The sequence below is a fragment of the Pogona vitticeps genome, chromosome 5 (genome assembly GCF_051106095.1).
Source record: "Pogona vitticeps strain Pit_001003342236 chromosome 5, PviZW2.1, whole genome shotgun sequence".
NCBI classification, from domain to species: domain Eukaryota; kingdom Metazoa; phylum Chordata; class Lepidosauria; order Squamata; family Agamidae; genus Pogona; species Pogona vitticeps.
In genome coordinates this window covers 168,107,677-168,127,805 of record NC_135787.1, presented here as the reverse complement: position 1 = coordinate 168,127,805, position 20,129 = coordinate 168,107,677, and the positions used below count along the sequence as shown (strand labels likewise).

At 41.3% G+C, this 20,129-nt stretch overlaps 1 protein-coding gene across 1 annotated transcript in view; it reads left to right on the top strand.

Moving 5' to 3' along the window:
• ISX (intestine specific homeobox) overlaps nucleotides 1-1,646 on the top strand; it is a 34,873-nt gene extending 33,227 nt beyond the window's left edge. Inside the window, exon 4 of the mRNA XM_078376199.1 lies at nucleotides 295-1,646. Coding sequence (XP_078232325.1) covers nucleotides 295-534 — 240 coding nt within the window. The 3' untranslated portion in view covers nucleotides 535-1,646. The remainder of the gene's footprint in view (nucleotides 1-294) is intronic.
• Nucleotides 1,647-20,129: the final 18,483 nt, after the last annotated feature.

Here is a 20,129-nt window from a genome sequence, read left to right as displayed (position 1 = left end):
CTGAAAGAGCTGTTTGGCTGGCAGAGAAGTGTTCTGTCCCCACGCTGCATCCCCAGAAATACTGCAGACCGTAGAACAAAAGCAATCCTCTTCTGCCTTACTGATTGCCTGTCACTATGTTTTAAGGACTCCATTTAGAGATTCTCTCTGAAAGTTTGTTGTTCTTTTTAGTGCTAAACACTTTGAGAGAAAAATGATAAGACAAGTGTTGTGCTAGCCATGAATTGCATCCAGATAAACACCTGAATTTGTATTCATTCTCTTTCTCTCCTTTTCACTCCTGCCGTACGACAGACTCCATGCCTGATAACCAGAAATCTTCCTCGCGTAGGCATCCCCACATGGCACTACTCCCCATGGCAAGCGCATTGTGCATCTGCCTGGCTACCAAACATTTTGCCCTGTGCCCCACTGCACATGGACCCAGTGGTGATCTCAAAGCCTTATCTCCTCCTTGACTACCTTCCTCCTTACTGCCTTCCACCTCTGCCTCTGAAGCGAGCACAAAGACACATCCGTGCCAATTTCACATAGAAGAGGACAGCATGAGAAGAGCTCTGAGACCATACCATGGTTTTCTCGATGGAATATTGTTTTGTCAGTGAGCACGGAACTTCCCCCAAGGAAACCCACTGGATTCTGATCTCTCACAACCAGCAGATAATTCTGAACTAGTTAGCATCTCTAACCAACCTCACTAATTTGTTGTGAGAATGAAGGAGGAGAAATCATGTACACCATCTGGAGCTCCTCAGAGGTTGGATGAGATACAAAGGTAATAGTAATTATCACAGTGGAAAACCTGTTTTCGAAACAAGGTTAAGAAGCTTCTCATTGCAGGACTGACCTAATTATTTTTGCCGTTCGATGGCTCTCCTTCAGGTTCTGTCTATAAAAACTGCTGGACTACAGAAGAATTCTTATTCAACACTGATGATGGGATGGTGCCCTCCACTGAAAATAGTATGGTGGCTTAGAGGACACAGAGCAGACTCTGTCCTCCAACAACATCTTGTCACATCACAGTATCTGCTGTTGGGGAAACAGCCTCACTATGTACAGTGGTAGGGCCAGCCCTGTGTAACTGACCTTGAAGGATTAATGCACTGTGGTCAAAATGGGGGGGGGGGATAATGCAAGAAGGTTGATTCTTCACCCCTGAGAGGACTTTATGATGGGACAATGTTCTTGAAGATTTAAATTTTTCCACCTAAAACTAAGGGATGGTGTTGTTAAAAAGTTAGTGTGGGCAGAGTGCTGTGGACGACACATGCTGCTGTTCTCCGCAGGTAATGAAGTATGATTCAGTTGATCAAAATGGTCCATCTGGAGTTTACTGGACTGTTTACTTTACAAATTTTGCACCAGCTGTGTTTGTCTGCATAAAAAGTCCATTTAAGAGTCTTCTTTCTGTGAAGTGTGAGGTGAGGTGTTTCACCTTATGATATTTTTGAATAGGAAAGAATGGTTTGCAATATTATTAGCACAACAGAGAGTGTGGGGACTACACAGGAAGAAAAATTAACCCACTGTGCTAAGTGGTTTCTTTAACAATTAAAGCATTGATGAGGTAAAAGCACTTTTCTGTTGACTTTTTCTGTAGTTTTGTTTGTTTTCCTCTTACAATGAAGAAAAGAAGCAGAAAACCAAAAGAGAATGGCAAAGCCATATTAGAAGCAAAGCAGAGGAAAAATTGTTTGACTTCCTCTACTAGGAAGCTGTGTTTTATTGAGTTAGACCATTGGTCTACACCATTTAGCTTTGTTAGTAATTGTCCGCATTCAGGGCATTTAATTCAGCTTGATTTGATCTGGACTGGTTTGTGCCTAATCTAAATATTGTGCTCCAGAAATAAACTAATATGTACATTTGCTCCAGAACTGAATCTGGCCATTTCATTTCAATCTGGTCCTCATGCAAATCGGTTCAAAACAGGCTGATTTGGTTAGTAATTCAGGAGATTTGACCAGATTTGGTGCACTGTCCCAGGGCCCTTCAGAGACTGAGAGGGGCATGGGTCACCTCCATTCTTTGAGCCTCAATGGCAGCGCCAGCCCAATGTAACTGACCTTGAAAGATTAATGCAATGTGCCCAAAATGGGTAACAATAACAGAAGAAGATTGACGTTTCACTCATGACAGGATAATACTCTTGAAGGTCTTAAGAGTGTTATGCTGCTCTTTTCGAGATAACTGTCTCACCTACCTGGAGTTACAGATGAGGAGGTGGCAGAAAGGAGTGATTCAGGATGATGCCCTCCTGCTACTCACCTATTACAGTGCTCACGGGCTCTGCAAGCTGACTGAGATAAGCACACCACACCAAAAAAAATGCAAAGCTGAAAAGGTAAATTTACCCATGATGGTGATTTCTGTCAGCCTCTTTCTTAAAGCCACATTTGCCCAGATGAGTAGGAGGAGGGGAACCTCCTGAATTGCTCCTTTCTGCCCCCTCCCCACCTGTAACTCCAGGTAGGTAAGGTAGTTGACTCAAAAAGCAATCTACATCCTGTTTGTAGTTCTAGCAATTCTGAGCTGTAGACCTTGGGGAGCACCTATCCGATCTCCCATCTACTCCTGCCAAGGTGACCAAACATACCTAATTAACTCACCACATCCCTCTGTGCAACCTTGTTCCAACAATAGTTAATGCAAAGTATGGGAAGGCAGAGAGTGAAAGCCTCTCAGTTAGCCAGGCCAATAAGCTAGCAAGCAACAACTGCAACACTGACCTGGCCTCTATAGACCAACTAAACATGTGTTGACACTAGGGACATGGATGAGTCCATGCTAGAACTGGAAAAAGCTGAGAGGCTGGGCAGAGCAGTTTTAAAGAGTTTAGAAAAAGGCCCAAACTATACATTACAGATAGCCCATCACTAGATGATGAAATGCATTAGCATTTTAGAGACAGGAAGACCTTCATGACTGAGAAATCAGTCTAGCAAATGAATCCTATGGTTACTTTCCAATGACTAATCACAAAACAAAGCAAGCCAATTTGCATATTGCCAGAGGTGTGGAAAGCCTCTCCTATGGAAGTCAAATATTTTCAGTACTTAAGGAATTTCCTCTTCTAAGGATGGTTAGAAGAGGAAATTCCTTAAGATTTCAGATTTGTATCCCACCCAGATAGACGTAGTCTAGATCAGTGGTCCCCAACCTTGGGCCTCCAGATGTTCTTGGACTACAATTCCCAGAAGCCTTCACTACCTCCTCTGATGGCCAGGATTTCTGGGAGTTGAAGTCCAAGAACATCTGGAGGCCCAAGGTTGGGGACCACTGGTCTAGATGGGTGGGATACAAATCTAATAAATAAATAAATGATTTATCTGCAACAACTACCTTGGATCTAAGTTTCACTGCAGCACTGACAACAGTAATAATCAGAGCTGATTTGCCATCATTGGAAGAGTTGTACATTGCACGGGTTAAAAAGAGAGCGGAAAAGATCACGGCAGATCCACGGCATCCTGGTCACAACTTGTTTAATCTTCTCCCCTCTGGTCGGCGATACAAGACGCTGTATACTAAAACATCAAGGCATAAAAATAGCTTTTTTCCCTGTGCCATCAAACTACTGAATTTGCAACCATCTGATGCAACTGGGAGTTGAGGCAATCGGTTTTTGTAGAATTTGTTCTTAATTGTCTTGTGAATTTTCTGTTTATGGTGTGTGGGTGTGTGTGTAGTGTTTTTAAGTGTGGCCGGTAGCCATATTAAATTCCGGGTATGGTTTACATACCTGGCCAGTAAATAAATAATAAAAATAATAATAATAATAATAAAAAAAGTAACCAAACTCTGGCATGAAACAGGCCCTCCTTCTTCCCAACCAAGTCATAACATTGTCTCTGCTTTGGTCCATGAGACAGAACAGCATCCTATGTGCAAACTGCAAGTATTTTTGTTGCAGAACTTTGTGATCTATCCATTCGGACTTCTGCATCCTGTACTTAAAAACCAAGCAACTCACACTGGTGCCCTCCTGAACCCTTCCCAAACAGGAGGCAGAAGCTTAGTAGACTTCGTGTCTTCAATCCATCTCTTTTTCTTTCTCTGGAGAGAGTTAGCAGGTGGGTGAGAAGTGAAGGAACACACCAGTTCTTTTTTATTTATATGATCAAATATTAGTCCAGTCTTGAATCTTAAGGAATTTTAGGTTACACACTTTAAAGGGAAACTCACATAGAGTTTTTATTCACTGCAATAAAATCTCTACAGCTGAAAAGCTGGGAAGAATGTCTTGCTGTGATACTTGTTTTCATAAAAATTTCAAGGGGAAAATGTCCCCTGTGGAACTAGAACAATGTCAATAAAATGCCAGCCAGGAGTCTTGGGCATGGTTGTCAGGAACAGCATTTTAAGTGGTTTGTGCTCCGATCTTTCCAGCTACCCAGTAATCCATTAAAAGAATCAAAGCCTGCTTATTGGACAAGACCCTTCCGCTCAGAATCCTCAGCAACTGTGCCTCATCATCGCCATGTGACAGAGCCTTCCATCATCTCATTTCTCATCATTGTTTCTAGGGCCTCTGCTGTGTCATCAATGTCAAGTTTATTCATTCATTAAAGACTGCCACTGCTGCTTCCAGCCCCCCTAAAACCGAAAGCTTTGTTGATCTTCAAAGGTTTTGAAAACTTTTCGGAGCTGAAATGGCCTGGCTATTTTAATGGCTCCCAACACAAAAAGAAAATGCAGTTTTAACAGCAGTTTCGAAGCTGTGCTCTTTTTTTTTTTAACTAGGAAACATATTCCTCTCTCTTTTTTTCCAGTGTTTTCTTCGTGCTTTATTTATGCCTGTTAGAGAAACTTCCCATTTGGGATCTCCTGCTATCTGTTTCAGATTGGATTTGTCTTCTCAGTGTGGGACAGCCCTAGCATTTTGTTTACTGCTTGTGTTGACAGGACAATTGTGACCAATCTCTGTCTCTTTCTCTCTCTGCTGCTGCTGCTATTGTCATCCTGGATTCCTTAGCTGTGGTCTGCTCCTTTCAAACCAAGGGCTACCCTGGACCTTTTTCAGGCATTTTCGCAAGTCTTTCAGTCTAAGTCCAGGCCTGAGTCTTTGGCACCAAGTCCAAGCCCCTACTAAAAACAAGCTTCTCCTCCCCCCCCCCCGGAAAAAAAGGAAAGGTGGGTGGATACTGAGTCACAAATCGAGTCTCAGTCATTGAAAAAAAAAAACCAAGTTAATTCTGAGTCGAATCGCCAGTGCAACTTAAGTCTGACTGGACAGCAAGTCCAGCAGTTTTTAGAGTATCTATTGCAATTGTGTTTTAATCGTTTTATCTTTTATTGTATTTTAATTGTTGTAAGCCGCCCAGAGACCTTTGGGTAGAGTAGGCGGCATATAAGTTAAATAAATAAATAAATAAGTCCCACAACTCAAGTCCCCATCCCTGGCTTTTTTTTCCATGGGTCAGCACATTCATTAAATGTGCATGATCTGTCCCAATATGAGAAGGCTACCAAGTCCCAGTGGCTCACAGCCATATGAGATCAAGACTCAGGGACATTACAGTGCCATAGAGGCAAGAGTAGTTAGGATCAAGACCTGAAGACAATATTATCTTTTCTCCCTGATCCTTGCAGAAGGAATGGCTTGGTTCACATAGGGATATGGAAAAGAAGGGCTATGCAGCAAACATGCTTGGTGTGGAGGACAGCCTTTCATGTTCCTCTTCCATCCAGTCTTCTCAGTACAGACCAAAGGGATAGCTTGCCCATTATACAGCCATGTCAGATTGGCTGCTTGCCTTATACAGGAGGCAAACAGAAAATGGTTGCTTCCTGCCAGATTGGCCAAGGCAGTGGAAGTTATCCACTTTACAGTGTATTTCCCTGGGCAAGAGATAAAACTAAGGCTGCACACCAGGTTCACCCAAAGCCCAAATTACTTACTGAACAAGCCTGGCTGAGACTGATTTGTAAGGTGTCCATATCAAAGCAGGATGGCCAGAATGAAGCAAAGCAGAGCACAAATTGAATCTGATGGGGCACAAATTGCTTCAGACTTGTTTAAAAGGCAAATTTTAAAAGTGCCTAGTATACAGATCCCTGAAGCTCAGTGTCATTTTTCCATTTCATATGCATCAGTACACAAACAAATAACTTATAGCTGTTCTGGTTTTTCACTGCATTGGCTTTCCAATACAAATCAATGGGAGGCATACAAATCAATTTGGATCTAGGGTACAAATGGAATCAGATGAGGCTCATATCGATCTGTCTTGAAATGCAAAATTGGTCTCCAAACCAAACTGAAGGACTCCTGCACAGCCCTATTTAAAAGTGTTATGATCATACAACCCCTGGGAAATACAGTGGCAGAAGATAATAAAATCTGCAGACAACTGTTGGCAATCCCTTTGAGACAATGGGAAAAGGATGGGTTACCCTTTCGGGCTGATGAGCCAAATAGGATAGGGACTTGTCTTTAGCAATGGTGGCCTCAAAGACCTGATAACCTGAGGATTAGAGTTAGGCCCTGTAGATTCCTTCATTTCCGTACAAAGGACTTCTTGACCCACTTTCAAGGTCATTGTCTGATCTGATGCTTGAAGTTAGAGTATGGCTGCCCAGTACGGATACCAGTAGAAACTCAGACCATCCTGGACATCTCCTCAGAAATATAATGTACATAGTGACTGGGTGAGCAGAGCTATTAATTCAGTTATTTAAAAAAAAAACTGGTTTATGAATGTGGGATAACGTTTTTCTGTATCCATGATTCAAAACACTGGGAAATGACCTGATATTGCTGCACAATATTGTGCCCACATTGCCAGCAGGAAAATGGATGGCAAGCTTTACATAGCAAAGGGCAGCTTGAGTGTTGACAACACTGTAGGCAGCAGTCAGGATGGTCTACAGGTTACCCTCTTCTGATCACTACTATTTACAAAGAGATACCAAGCTAAGGAAAATCACAGAAGCTACCTCCTTTTTTTACCACTTACCCAAATACAAAGCAATGGTTGTTTTCTGACAAGTATGAATGGTTTTTAAAAATCACAACTTGAAAACCCTTTTCTCAAACATCCCCACATTTGGCGCAGAGCAAAAGCAGACTGTCTTTTCTAGCCTTGCCACATTTGGTGCTGGTGTGAAGTCTAGTTTCAAAGCTGCCCCCATTTGAGCTACCCCCATTATTTTATTGCCTTGTTGAATGTTGATTTACTCTGCTGCACAATGACATAGTTGCACTACCATGTATCTATAACTAAATTTTTGAATGACAACCATGAAAATCTATAGCCAGCATGGCCAGTGAAGTAGTCCAAAAAAGTAACTTTTCTGAGCTCTAGTTTTTCCCATGGCAAAAGCATAGGCATATTGTTTTAAACAAAATTGTGCCCCTGTTTTCACAAACATGTAATCTCCTTGAGTGCATGACCAATCAGCAGCACTAGACAACGAGCAAAGCAGAATAAAGTCTAGGACTAGATCAGAAGCAAAACAAGACTGGATCCAGAAATATAACACTTATGCAGAGGAATTACAGAGATCCTGCAATCTCAAATGAAAGGGTCACAGAAGAGATCAAACCATGTGATTTCTCACCTTAATATAAGGCTTTCAGTAGAATGAGATTAGATATGAACACAATGAGGTCTAACATTGATCACATTGCAGCAAAAGGGCAAGGAGGAAAAGATGTCTAAAATCTAATTTTTTAAAATGATGATTATAAAAGACAATGAAAGCATACTTGCATGGAAAATATATTGCATAATTATTTTAACACACTCACAACTAATTAGGCCTGAATGAAGATACTTTTTATGGTTATTTTACCTCCTGGCCTGACCAAAACCTAAGTCCTTCTACTATTACGGTGTATATATAAGAAACTGGCTTACAAAAGATTGGATCTGTTGTCTATTAAAAAAAATACTCTAGGTTGTTGTCTATTCCATTTGTTTCTAGTCAGTAGTTCAGGACCTACTGGCTGACTACAGTTGTCTCATAGGTTCACAACTATAGCATTACCAGCAAGAAAATATATGGAGGGGGAGGAAGCAACAGGAGAATGTTTCCAAATTCATGTTTGGGCTAAAACAGTGGTTCCTGGATGCCGGTGAACTACCACAAACCTTAACCACTGGCCATTTGAGGTTGGGCTTCTCAGAGGTGAAGTCCAGTAACATCTAAGGATCCATGTTTGAACACCACAAAGTGAAATATTGGTTCCAAGTGTGAAAAGGTTCAAAATGGTTGACCTCTTCTAACTTGAAGGAGCTCAATAAGGACTCCAGCAGAGGAAGTTCACTCCATCACTTAACTTTTAGCACATTAGGTTTTGGTGGTAATAGTGAAAAACAATGTACTTTATCCTCTCCCCAATGTCAGCCTCCCCCACCCCTCAATTCCACAGAGCCCGAACAGGACTAAAAGGAGACTTCTTAGCCTTCTGAACTGGAGCAGACATCTTTGTGGTAGGTGGTGCAGTGCAACATTTTGTTGCACCTCATCATGATATCTATGCTACCCTGTTTTCCCGAAAATAAGATCTAACCTGAAAAAAAAAGTCCTAGTATGATTTTTTCAAGATACTCGTAATATAAGCCCTACCCCAAAAAATAAGCCCTAGTTAAGTGAAACCCCACCCTCCACCATTGTGCAACCACCAGAAGAAGATGACATGACTGTTGAATAAATGTAGATTGTTGTTCATGGGAAAAAATAAAACATCCCCTGAAAATAAGTCCTACTGCATTTTTGGAGCAAAAATTAATATAAGACCCTGTGCTATTTTTGGGAAAACATGGTAGGAAGATATCCAAAAAGAGGAAGGAAACTTACATGAACAGAACCTCATATGAAACATTTATGATCTACTTGCCTTTTAGCCTTCTCTCTAGGTGATAATAAAGGCAGAGGAGTAATTTCAATGACCTTGATCTTCTTCCTTCTCATTCTTTATCTTTAAATAAGATTTGCAGTCCACAGCTCCTCCAGCAGCAAACACTCTTTGTTTAAAAAAATGGCCACTTTATGTTTCTCTTATACAATCCTGGTGTTGCCACATTTATGCTCTTGTCAAATCTGTAAAACAGCTGCCATAGGCACGTGCTTTGTGAAAAGGGATGGAAGCACATAACATTAAATGAATTAAATGGCTTAATTAAAAGATAAACACCAACCAGATCAAAGCAATCAATGGTAGTTCAAATCTGATTGAATTTTGTCATAATCAACCTGGGCTTCTGCTCTTCTCCCTCCCTCTTTCCTCAAGCTGATAGCTCCCAAGGGAAAATGCCCATGATCAAATTTCACACATACTTGAATTTGTTTGGGAACTTTGTTTTTTTTAAAAAGGCAAAACAAAACAAAGGATTTACATAAAGATAGACTAGCCATGCAAAAGGACAGCTTCCTTTCTGGAGGGTTGACAGAGGACAATTGTCTTATTGAAGATGTCCTTTATTTGAAGGGATCCCCTTTCAAAGATTCATTTAAAGGTAAACAATGATTTTTAAAAAAAAGAAGATCAGGAATGATGAACTTGTCCATCTAAAGCGAGGACCTGGACAGAAGAGTGAGAAGGCATACAGAAGCCACTTGATCACAGTCTCTTCCACTATACTGAGATGTATTGACTGGCTGGATAGTTTAGCGGCACAGAAGCTGTGAGTTCAATTCTCCCCTGTGTCTCCCAAGAGAAAAGCCACCCTGTACCACCTTGGGCAAGCTGAACAGTACCAGAGCAACCTCAGAAGAATGCAATGATAAACCAATTTTTAGTACTTTATTCCCAGGAAACCCTAAAAAGGGTTACCCTAAAATGGAATTGATGATGTCATATTGTTATTATTGTACTTCTACTTCACTTATAGCAATTCTCTGTCCAATTTCCTTCCTTCCTTGAATATACTTTTTCATATGAAAAAGAAAGTACATTCTCTTCGAATTCTATGGTTTTACATATCAGGACATAATAAAAATCATTTGATTCTTAGCAGGTCTGAAAATTAAGTAAATACAACCTCAGATGAACAACAACACATGACATATTACACTGTGTCATGATTTATTTTACAAAAATAAAGCCTTTGTACACCTTATGATTCAATATGATTGTAGAACCACCTTTAGCAGCAATGACTTGAAGTACTCTCTTTCTATATGCCTTTATCAGTCTCTCACATTGTTGTGGAGGAATTTCTGGCCACTCTTCTTTACAACTTTGTTTCAGTTCATTGAGGTTTGCAGGCATTTATTTATTCACAGTTCCTTAAGGTCCCAACACAGCATTTCAATCGGGTTGAGGTCTCAACTGTGACTGGACCATTGCAACACCTTGATTCTTTTCTTTTTCAGCCCTTCTGTTGTAAATTTGATAGTGTGCATGGCATCATTGTCCTGTTGCATGACCCAATTTCAGCCAAGCTTTAGTTGTCAGACAAATGGCCTCACATCTGATGCTAGAATACTTTGGTATACAGAGGAGTTCATGGTTGACTCAATGACTGCAAGGAATCCATGTCCTGTGGCTGCAAAACAAGCCCAAATTATCACCCCTTCACCACCATGCTTGACAGTTGATATGAGGTGTTTGTGCTGATATGCTGTGTTTTGTTTTCACCAAATGTGGCTGTAATGTAGCAGGCCACTCTGATGTGACCCCCAACTCAGGCCTCTCAGAATGCCCACCACACCACTTCACACTCGCTGCCACCAATTGTAAGGACTATTTAAGAAGGACAAAGGTTTCCTTCAAAACAAAACAGGTTTATTGAGATAACAAAATAAAATATGAAAATCACAAGTAGCTAATCACGATGTCAATCACTGTTTCTTATTTAATCAATCACAGACTTTCTCTCACTGAATATGTAGGCACACAGGCCTCTAAACAAGCTCTTTCTCTCTCACACTCCAGATCTGATCTCCCACTCTCTTCACACCCCTTTTTCTTCCAGCTCCTCCCTCTTCAGCCCCACCCTCCGTCACCCCATTGGCTGATGATTCACTGCCCAGCTGTGATGGACAGGTGAGGTCAGGGCTGCCTGTTACAGTGGCACTGTGCATTATGGCCAAACATCTCCATTTTGGTCTTTTCTGTCCAAAGGACATTGTTCCAGAAGTGGTTTGTCCAGATCCAACTTTGCAAACCTAAGCCATGTTGCCACGTTGTTTTTAGAGAGAAGATGCTTTCTCCTGTCAACCCTTCCAAACCAACCACACTTCTTCAGTCTTTTTCTAATCGAACTGACATGAACTTTAGCATTTAACATGCTAATGGAGGCCTGTGGAGTCTGAGATGTAACTCCTGCAATTTTTTGCAATATCTCTGAGCATTACACTGTCTGACCTTAGCATGAGTTTGCTTGGATGTCCACTCCTGGGAAGATTGCCGTCTTGAATATTTTCCACTGCTGAATAATCTTCCTCACTGTAGAATGATCAACTTTAAATTGTTTGGAAATGGCTTTATAACCCTTCCCAGATTGATGGGCAGCAACAAGTGCTTCTCTATGATCAGTGCTGATCACAGGACCAGATTATTTTTATTATGTCCTGATACATAAAACCATAAATTCAAAGAGGGCGTACTCTCTTTTTCACATGACTGTAAGTATCCACTTTGAGTAAGAGCCATCAGTTTCACCTTGGCTTACAGGTCAGTCTCTTGGCAGTTGCCTAATTTCTCATGAGTGGGATATCAGTAGGTTGAACCACTCTGTATTTATTGGGACTTACATCTGAATAAGCATGCTTTCTCCTCATTGTCCCAAAGTTTCAGCCTCAGAATTCTTAAAGTAAGCTACTAAGGGGTGGAATTGTTCCCTAGTTTTAGCCAAGTATGCCCACCGCCATGTCGGGATGTTTAGCTATTCAACTTGGTTTGCCAGGACTTGAGTGGCATGGAGACAGTCCATGTTCTCTGATAACCAATAGTACTGGTGGATATTTCAGATGAAACTGATTTCACCTAAGATGCTTCTTTTCCTATTCTAGCAGTGCATGGTGGGATAAAAATAATCCAGTCTCAGTACTGGATTCTATAGGTCCTATGGAGTGTATCCAAGTTTGTGTGGCTCAGCTGGAAAAAAATCACCTTGCCAAAAGGCATATTCCTTCATATCACTTACACAGAGTTAATCCTGTAGAAGCAAACCCAGCTTAGACTAATCCAGATAAGGAATGTCATGCACTATGTACACACTTTCTCGCTTCCTTTGCTAAGACAGAAAAGGCACCTTGAAGAGATGGGGTATCATTGTTGCATCTGCACTCTATGTACAGCGAGGAGGGACCCGGAGTCACTTTGTGCCAAGGGAAAGAGAAGGGGAAAGTGGAAGTCTTGAATGCAAAGAGGCCAGAATGATAAAATGAAAAAGAGCAGAAAATGGGAAAGAACGGCACTTTTGTCTTGTTTGCGTCATGAAAACCTTGTGAAGCCCTGTTTCACATAAGTCATGATTGTGAGGCAGCAGCATTTGACATCCAGGAGCTTTGGGCAGCCATAATGACCAAAATGGAGATTAGGAAGAAGATTACTAGAACCAAAGAGTCCACACACCTCAGAATAACCATGACTATGCCCCTTCAGACCTATCACTCTTCAAAGTGTCAAATGGTCCTTCAAATCCCAGATCAATCCTACTGAGATGATGTTACACTAAGAGGACCAAAAAGCCAATTGGTTAGGGCTGAGGAAGAAATTTTACAGATCAGGGCTGAGTTTGAGGCTAAGAAAAAGGAGCTGGATTTGAGAATAAAAGAGAAGAAATTGCAGCTAGAAAAGAAACCACCAAGACCTCAGATTTTGGAGGGAAAACCAAAACCAGATGAGAAGGACTCCAAGTACAGCAGAAAATGTTATTTCTGTCAGGGAAAGGGCCATCTAATCTCAGAGTGTGAGAAATGGAAGCAGCTAAAGGGAAATTTGCCTCATGATCTGAGTGGAACCAAGCCAAAAGCTGTGTTCTGTGTCCAGACAGAGCAAAGCTCCTTGCCACTGAGGGAGCCTGTTACCATGGCTACTCAGTCTGGAACAGTGACATCTGCTGATCAGGCTGGGGAAAATGGTCCTCTTGTGGAGGTCAAGCGCTGCTTACTAGTGAGAACAGATTCGCAATTGTTTGAGACCGCAGGGGTGGACGTAGGAATACTTGACCATCAGTATAGGGGGCTAAGGGATACTTGTTCCCAGGTGACCCTGTGCCATCCAGACATTATTCCTAGGAAGTATATAATCCCAAATGAGAGCTTGAAGGTGGCAGGGATTGAGGGACAGGTGATCTCACTGCCAGTAGCTGAGGTACCTGTGAGCTTTCAAGGCTGGAGGGGAGTTTGGCGGCTAGCGATTTCATCGACTCTGCCAGCAGCCGTGCTCGTGGGAAATGACCTGGCTGAACATGTGAAACGGGTGCTAGTGATTACACGTTCACAAGCTACCACGGGGACAGTTCAGGGGGGTACTGCAGAGCCCGAGACGGAAGCAGATGAGGGTAGTTCCGAAGCTGTGGTGGAAACCTTAACCACAGACAGCAAATTTGGCCAAGAGCAAAAGGCAGACGCCACTCTCCAAAAGTGTTTTGAAAAGGTGACAGACACCCGGCTAACACCTGAAACCCCAGCGAGATTTCGCGAGAAAAAGGGAATTTTATATAGAGAGACCCTGATGAATATCTCAAAAGGGGGAGATGGGATCAGAAGTCAGCTAGTGGTACCTGAAAAGTATCGCCCCATGATCTTACAAAGGGGGCACTCTGACATGTTTGCTGCGCACTTAGGGGTGAACAAAACCCAGCAGAGAATCACACAAAATTTTTACTGGCCTGAAATAGGGAAGCAGATCAAGGAGTTCTGTAAACAATGTGATGTGTGTCAGAGGCAGGGGAATAACCGGGACAGGACCAAAGCGAAGTTGTGCCCTTTGCCTGTGATTGACACCCCGTTCAAATGTATAGGAGTGGATATTGTGGGACCTTTGCCCAAGGCCACAAAGAGGGGGAATGGGTTCAGTCTCACCATTGTGGACCATGCCACGAGGTACCCCGAAGCCATACCCTTGACTAACATTGAAACTAACACAGTGGCAGATGCCTTGGTGGGGTATATGTCCAGGATGGGATTTGCCTCAGAAATAATCACAGATTTGGGCGCATCGTTTACATCAAAGCTCATGAAACGGTTATGGCAAATCTGTGGAATTAAGCACAAGGAAACCACTGCCTATCACCCCGAAAGTAATGGGTTAACGGAGAAGTTCAATGGGACTCTGATGCGCATGATTAGGGCTTACTTGGCAGAGAATCCAAACAATTGGGACCAGAAGCTGCAATCCCTTTTGTTTGCTTATCGATCAGTGCCACAAGCCAGTACCGGGTTCAGTCCGTTTGAACTTTTGTTTGGGAGAAGGGTGAAAGGGCCACTTGATTTAATCAAACAAAATTGGGAACAGATCACCCAGGATGACCCACAAGATGTTGTGACGTATATAGACACCTTAATGATTGACCTAAAGAGAAACCTAGAGCTAGCAGCAGAAAACCTGCAAGCTCAGAAGGTCAGACAGAGGGCCTGGTGTGGCCAGAAAGCCAGGGAGAGGCGCTTTGACCCAGGGGAGGAAGTGCTTTGGCCTAGGCCCTGCAAAGAGAACAAACTGCAGCTGGGTAGCCCAGAAATAAAATACTTGGGTCACATAGTAGGGGGAGGAGTGATCAAACCCCTGGAGGCCAAAATAGAAGCCGTTCGTGATTGGCCCAGACCCAACACCAAGAAAAAAGTCAAATCATTTCTTGGGTTGGTGGGCTACTACAGAAAGTTCATTCCGAGGTTTAGCGAGATAGCGACTCCGCTGACCGATCTGACGCGGAAGAAGACTGATGACCGCATCCCGTGGACCAGCGACTGTGAGGAGGCGTTCCGGAGGTTGAAGGAGGCGCTCATCAATTATCCAGTGCTGCGTGCTCCAGACTTCGACCGGGAGTTCATCATCTACACCGATGCGTCTAACAGCGGGGTAGGAGCAGTTCTTTGCCAGGAGGATGAGAATGGTGACCAGCATCCAGTGTCCTACCTGAGTAGGAAACTCCAGAAAGGTGAGAGACATTTGGCAACTGTGGAAAAGGAGTGCCTGGCCATAGTCTACGCGATTCAGAAGGCCAAGCCTTACATCTGGGGAAGACATTTTGTTCTGTGCACTGACCACTCACCACTGCAGTGGTTAAAGACAATGAAAACCCACAATAGTAAACTTATGAGGTGGGCTTTAAACCTGCAAGATTATGACTTTGAAGTGAAGGTGGTCAGAGGGTCAATGAACTGTGTTGCTGACGCATTGTCAAGAAGACCCGAAGAGTGAAGACGGCGAAGAAACATGGACTATGTATATATTTTGGTGACCAAAAGTTAGATGTACCTGTTTTTTTTTGAACAAGCTTGGTTTGTATTAATAAAGGTAACTTAATGTATTGTAAATATGAATGTTAAAATGCATAAGTGATGTGTTTAACCTAGAGTGAGTAAGTAAGTATGGTATTGTATGATAATGTATAACTGTTTTTGTGTGTTTTGATCCTGGTTGTTTTTTGGAGAAAAGCACTTTAGCTTTTCCCCTGCAAAACAACTTATAAAGAGGGGAGGTGTTACATACAGCACTGATGGTACCTGTCTGTCATGGGTTTGGAGGGAAAGTTCCATCCTATGGGGAGTGGAAGGCGGGACATCAGGGAGGAGGGGCTGTACTGTATATATATTTGGAGCTTGTGTGGAGAAGTTTAGTTGGAAGAGTTGGAGTCTGTGTGTCAGACTGGGTACAACTGTGTGTCAGTTGGTACCTACCTGATAGGTTCAGGTTTCTTTATAGGTAGCCAGAACTGATAGGTTCAGGGTCTGTGCTTTATTTTAAAGTGTTCTGTGTGAACCAAACTGTTGTATGTATGATTGAGACTAAGCCACGTTACAGTATCTTATTTACTTGATCTTTTTATTTACCCTGTTTGTTATTTAAATAAACCTTGTTCTTGTGTTTGTTAAAAATCCATTCCTGGTCTGTGTGACTTCTTATAGGGAATGGTTGGTGGCAGCTTAATTAAAGTGTGGTATACTCCAGTAGGTCTGGGGTTGTCACAGTGAGGCAGCAGCATTTGACATCCAGGAGCTTTGGGCATCCATAATGACCAAAATGGAGATTAGGAAGAAGATTACTAGAACCAAAGAGTCCACACACCTCAGAATAACCATGACTATGCCCCTTCAGACCTATCATTCTTCAAAGTGTCAAATGGTCCTTCAAATCCCAGATCAATCCTACTGAGATGATGTTACACTAAGAGGACCAAAAAGCCAATTGGTTTCCTAGCAAACTGGTATAAATGCCCTTGGTAGAGGGCACCAATAAGCTATGATATCAATAAGCTATAGTACCAGAATGCTTTCATAGTGATCTGCTGTTCTTGCTAGATAATGGACTTGGGTTGTTTGGATCTGAATAAAAGATACTAGACTATAAATACAGGATGAAAGTAAACAGAGTGTTATGGGACACATGTTCCATTTTTTCATTACAAGGGGAGGAAACTCTGCTCAGAGAGGGTGAGATATCAAATGATGTAATGCTCTAGTGACGTGAATTTAAAGATGCTTACGCCTTATTATTCTAACAATATCTTTACTACTCTTATAATATTACATTAAGTGACATGTATGAGAGTTTGTATTCTTAATTTTTAGATATTCAGTGCACGATTTAGAATGTATATAGTCATGGTGTCCTTTGAATGTTTCGTAAGTTGTTCAAGCTGATGGAAGCTGAAGTAAATTTTCATATACACGGATACATTTTAGTCAACTTTAAGATTATTTCGCTCCATGAAAATTAGAAGTTTTATATGAAGATGGAGATTTTTGAAATATATACTCATATTTTTATGTACCCATTCCCCCCTCTCTCTCCTTACATATTTGTCTGAAGATAGTGCACATCCCCACTCATCACTAACACCAACAAATGTTTTCTGGTGGTGGTTAAATACCCCTCCAGTTTTCTATAATTTCATTATGCTAAAATTCCTTGGCCTTGGCTAATAACTGGATGCAAAAATGTATAAACACCTTTAGCTCTAAAGCAATCCAAAGAGAGAGAGAGAGAGAGAGAGGAGAGAGAGGGGTAGAAATCTAATTTGTTCAAATCCTTCAGTCATTACACGTTCTCTGTCTGGGCAGAGATCCAAGATGTGATGGAAAGAGTTGTCCATTACCACAGAAGGAAGCTTGCATAATTCTAGCAATTATAGCTCACTCATTTCACAAAAGTCCCAAGGCTAAGTGAGAGCAAGATAGAGAACAGCACAAAGGAAAGAAGTAAATTTGCTTGGAGGGAGGCTTAAGAAGTATACAGTTCAGTCACAATCCTAGGAAGTATGAGTGCATTTTATAGTATTACTATCTGCGTATCTGCTCTCCTGTAGGAGAGGGAAGGCGCCATGGCAAGACCACCACTAGATGCTCTGAGAAGCTACTTCCACCAGGCTTTTCACTCCAACAATGCAGCAACTATTCCATCAGGCTGTGGCAAAGATGTTTGACAACTCTTTTGTTATTTTTCTTATTTATAATGCTCATTAGACTCAGCAGACCTCAGCTCAATTTCCCGCTAAGCCATGGAAACTTACTGAGGGGTAGCAATGGCAAGCCACTCCTTGAGTATCTCACATACATTGAAAAACCTATTAGGGCTGCCATAATTCAGAAGTGACTTGGTGACACCCAGCAACACAAGCTGCCTTTCTACCATAAAGAATGGAATGCTACATACAAAACAATAAAAGCTATATAAAAAAGGACAGAGTGTACAGTCAGTATAAATTCCAAAACAAACTAACAAAAAAGCAGTGTTTCATTTCTGAGCAAAACAAAGCTGTTCAAAAAAAAAAATTTGGATAAACAAAATGTTTTCACTGCTGCCAGAAGGTATGCAGTGCAGAGCATAATAGAGGATTATTAAGAATCATAGAATCATAGAATATTTGAGCTGGAAAGGGCCTATACAGCCATTGAGTCCAACACCCTGTTCAGTGAAAGAATCCAGTGAGTTCTGTAAGATGGATATCACTGTGAAATAGAGCAGAGCCGTATCAACTAATCTCCGTATCAGCCTAATTATGCACCTCTGGACCAAATTCCTGTTGCGTATTTATGCCTGCAGAAGACAAGCAGTGCAATTTACAATGATTCATGGTTGACAATGTCTGCATGCATGTCTGGCTTGGTGAATGCCAGAAAAATCCAAACAGGGACTTGTGAATTATCAGTGAGAAGCCACTACAAGTTACACCATTTGCCTTTCACCAGGGTAACTAAGCAATGGGACTTTGGCCATAGTATGAAAGACATATGAAAGAAAGACATCAGTTTATTTTTAGTCCACATCAGTTTCACATGTTTCTTAATAAATTCATCTCATCATGTTTCTGTATTAATATCTAATTTTCAAAAATTTATATGAAAAGCTATGTATGAAGACATTTAATGCTATATACACAATATATTTGCACTTAATATATTTTCTCACAAAAATACACATTTATACATGCATTTTATCTTAACTACAGACCTATATACAAGATTCAGAAACTGCCATCTTGACTAACAAGTTGGAACAACCAGTGTCAAAAGACTTTTCACTCTGAACCTCATGGTGTATCCCCTTGGTTAAAATCAATATATCAAATCCATGCACATAAGAAAAGAGGGGGGAAATCTGGATTTATAGAATGGCTTGCCTCAACATCTCATGGTCTGGACCTGGAGGATAATACATTACATCATTCACCTGCTTTGAAAAAACTTTTCCTCCAGGTTGTACAACTCCTCTTTGAGAAACAGCATACTCTTACAAGAGCAACAGAAAAAGGTGGAAGCTAAAATAATTTCTTTGAATACTTCTCCGTGTTAGTCAGTCTTATAAGTACCGTATTTTTCGCACCATAAGACGCACTTTTCCCCCACAAAACAGGGGGGGTGGAAAGTCTGTGCGTCTTATGGAGCGAAGAAAACAGATTATATTTTCCTGTTTTCTTCTCCTAAAAAATTGGTGCATCTTATGGAAAGGTGCGTCTTATGGAGCGAAAAATACGGGTATATATATATTTAGTGATGAACTGCTGTACCCCACAATTGGATCCAGAAAAACCTTGATGGAGTTGCTGTTTAGTTCACATTATTTGTTTGAGTGTTTTATCTAAATATGTGAATTTCTAAATGGCAAGTCTTCATATAAGATTTGCATAACTCAGCAGAGAACTTCAGCTAATTGATGAAGTATGCAATGTGTCTTAGTCTGTACCTAATCATGCACATGATTAGCAACTGAGATGCTCTCTGGTGCCCTGCAATGAGCCACAGCAAAGACCAATATGCTATGACCAATAGGATTCAGGCCAGTGTATTTTGTCCTAAAATATGCATCTGTATATCCACTGGTGGATATCCAGTATAGTGTAATGGACTGATTAATGGTATAGGACTCAGGAAGCCTGGATTTGATTCCCTAGTTCAACCATGGAAATTCACTGAGAATAGAACTAGTAAAAACAGCTCCTTACATACTTTGTTTATCTTGTAAACCCTATTAGGGTCACTATAAATAAGTTTTGACTTAACAGTAAATAATAACTACTACATCAACTTGTAAATTACATGATCCAATGACTATTCCACAAAATCTGAAGTAATGTATGCAAATGATAATTATATTTCTATCTGCATTTGTTTTTCTCAGTGGAGTGCATCAAATTAGTTTAATCAGAATTTCCTAAAATCGAATCCCTCAAACACATGGAATACATGTTATGAGATTCAAAAATGATGATGTGCCATACAAATCTTCATTCTTAACACAGACACAGTCTTTTTAAAAGGGTCACTTTAAATTGTTTTCTTTGGCCCTACTTTGCAAATAAGTCTCCAGCAATACTGAGCTGATCACTGAATCAGCAAATACCCCATTGTGTATTCTATTACAGAGAGGCTTTTTAACATCCTTGCCAATGGCTCTAGGGCACAAACCTTATGTTTCCATGTGGTCATTATCTCAGTTTATCTTTTACAACTAAGTAATCTCCAACATCAGGCGGGATGCACCCATTGTTGACAGCAATCTGTGCAGA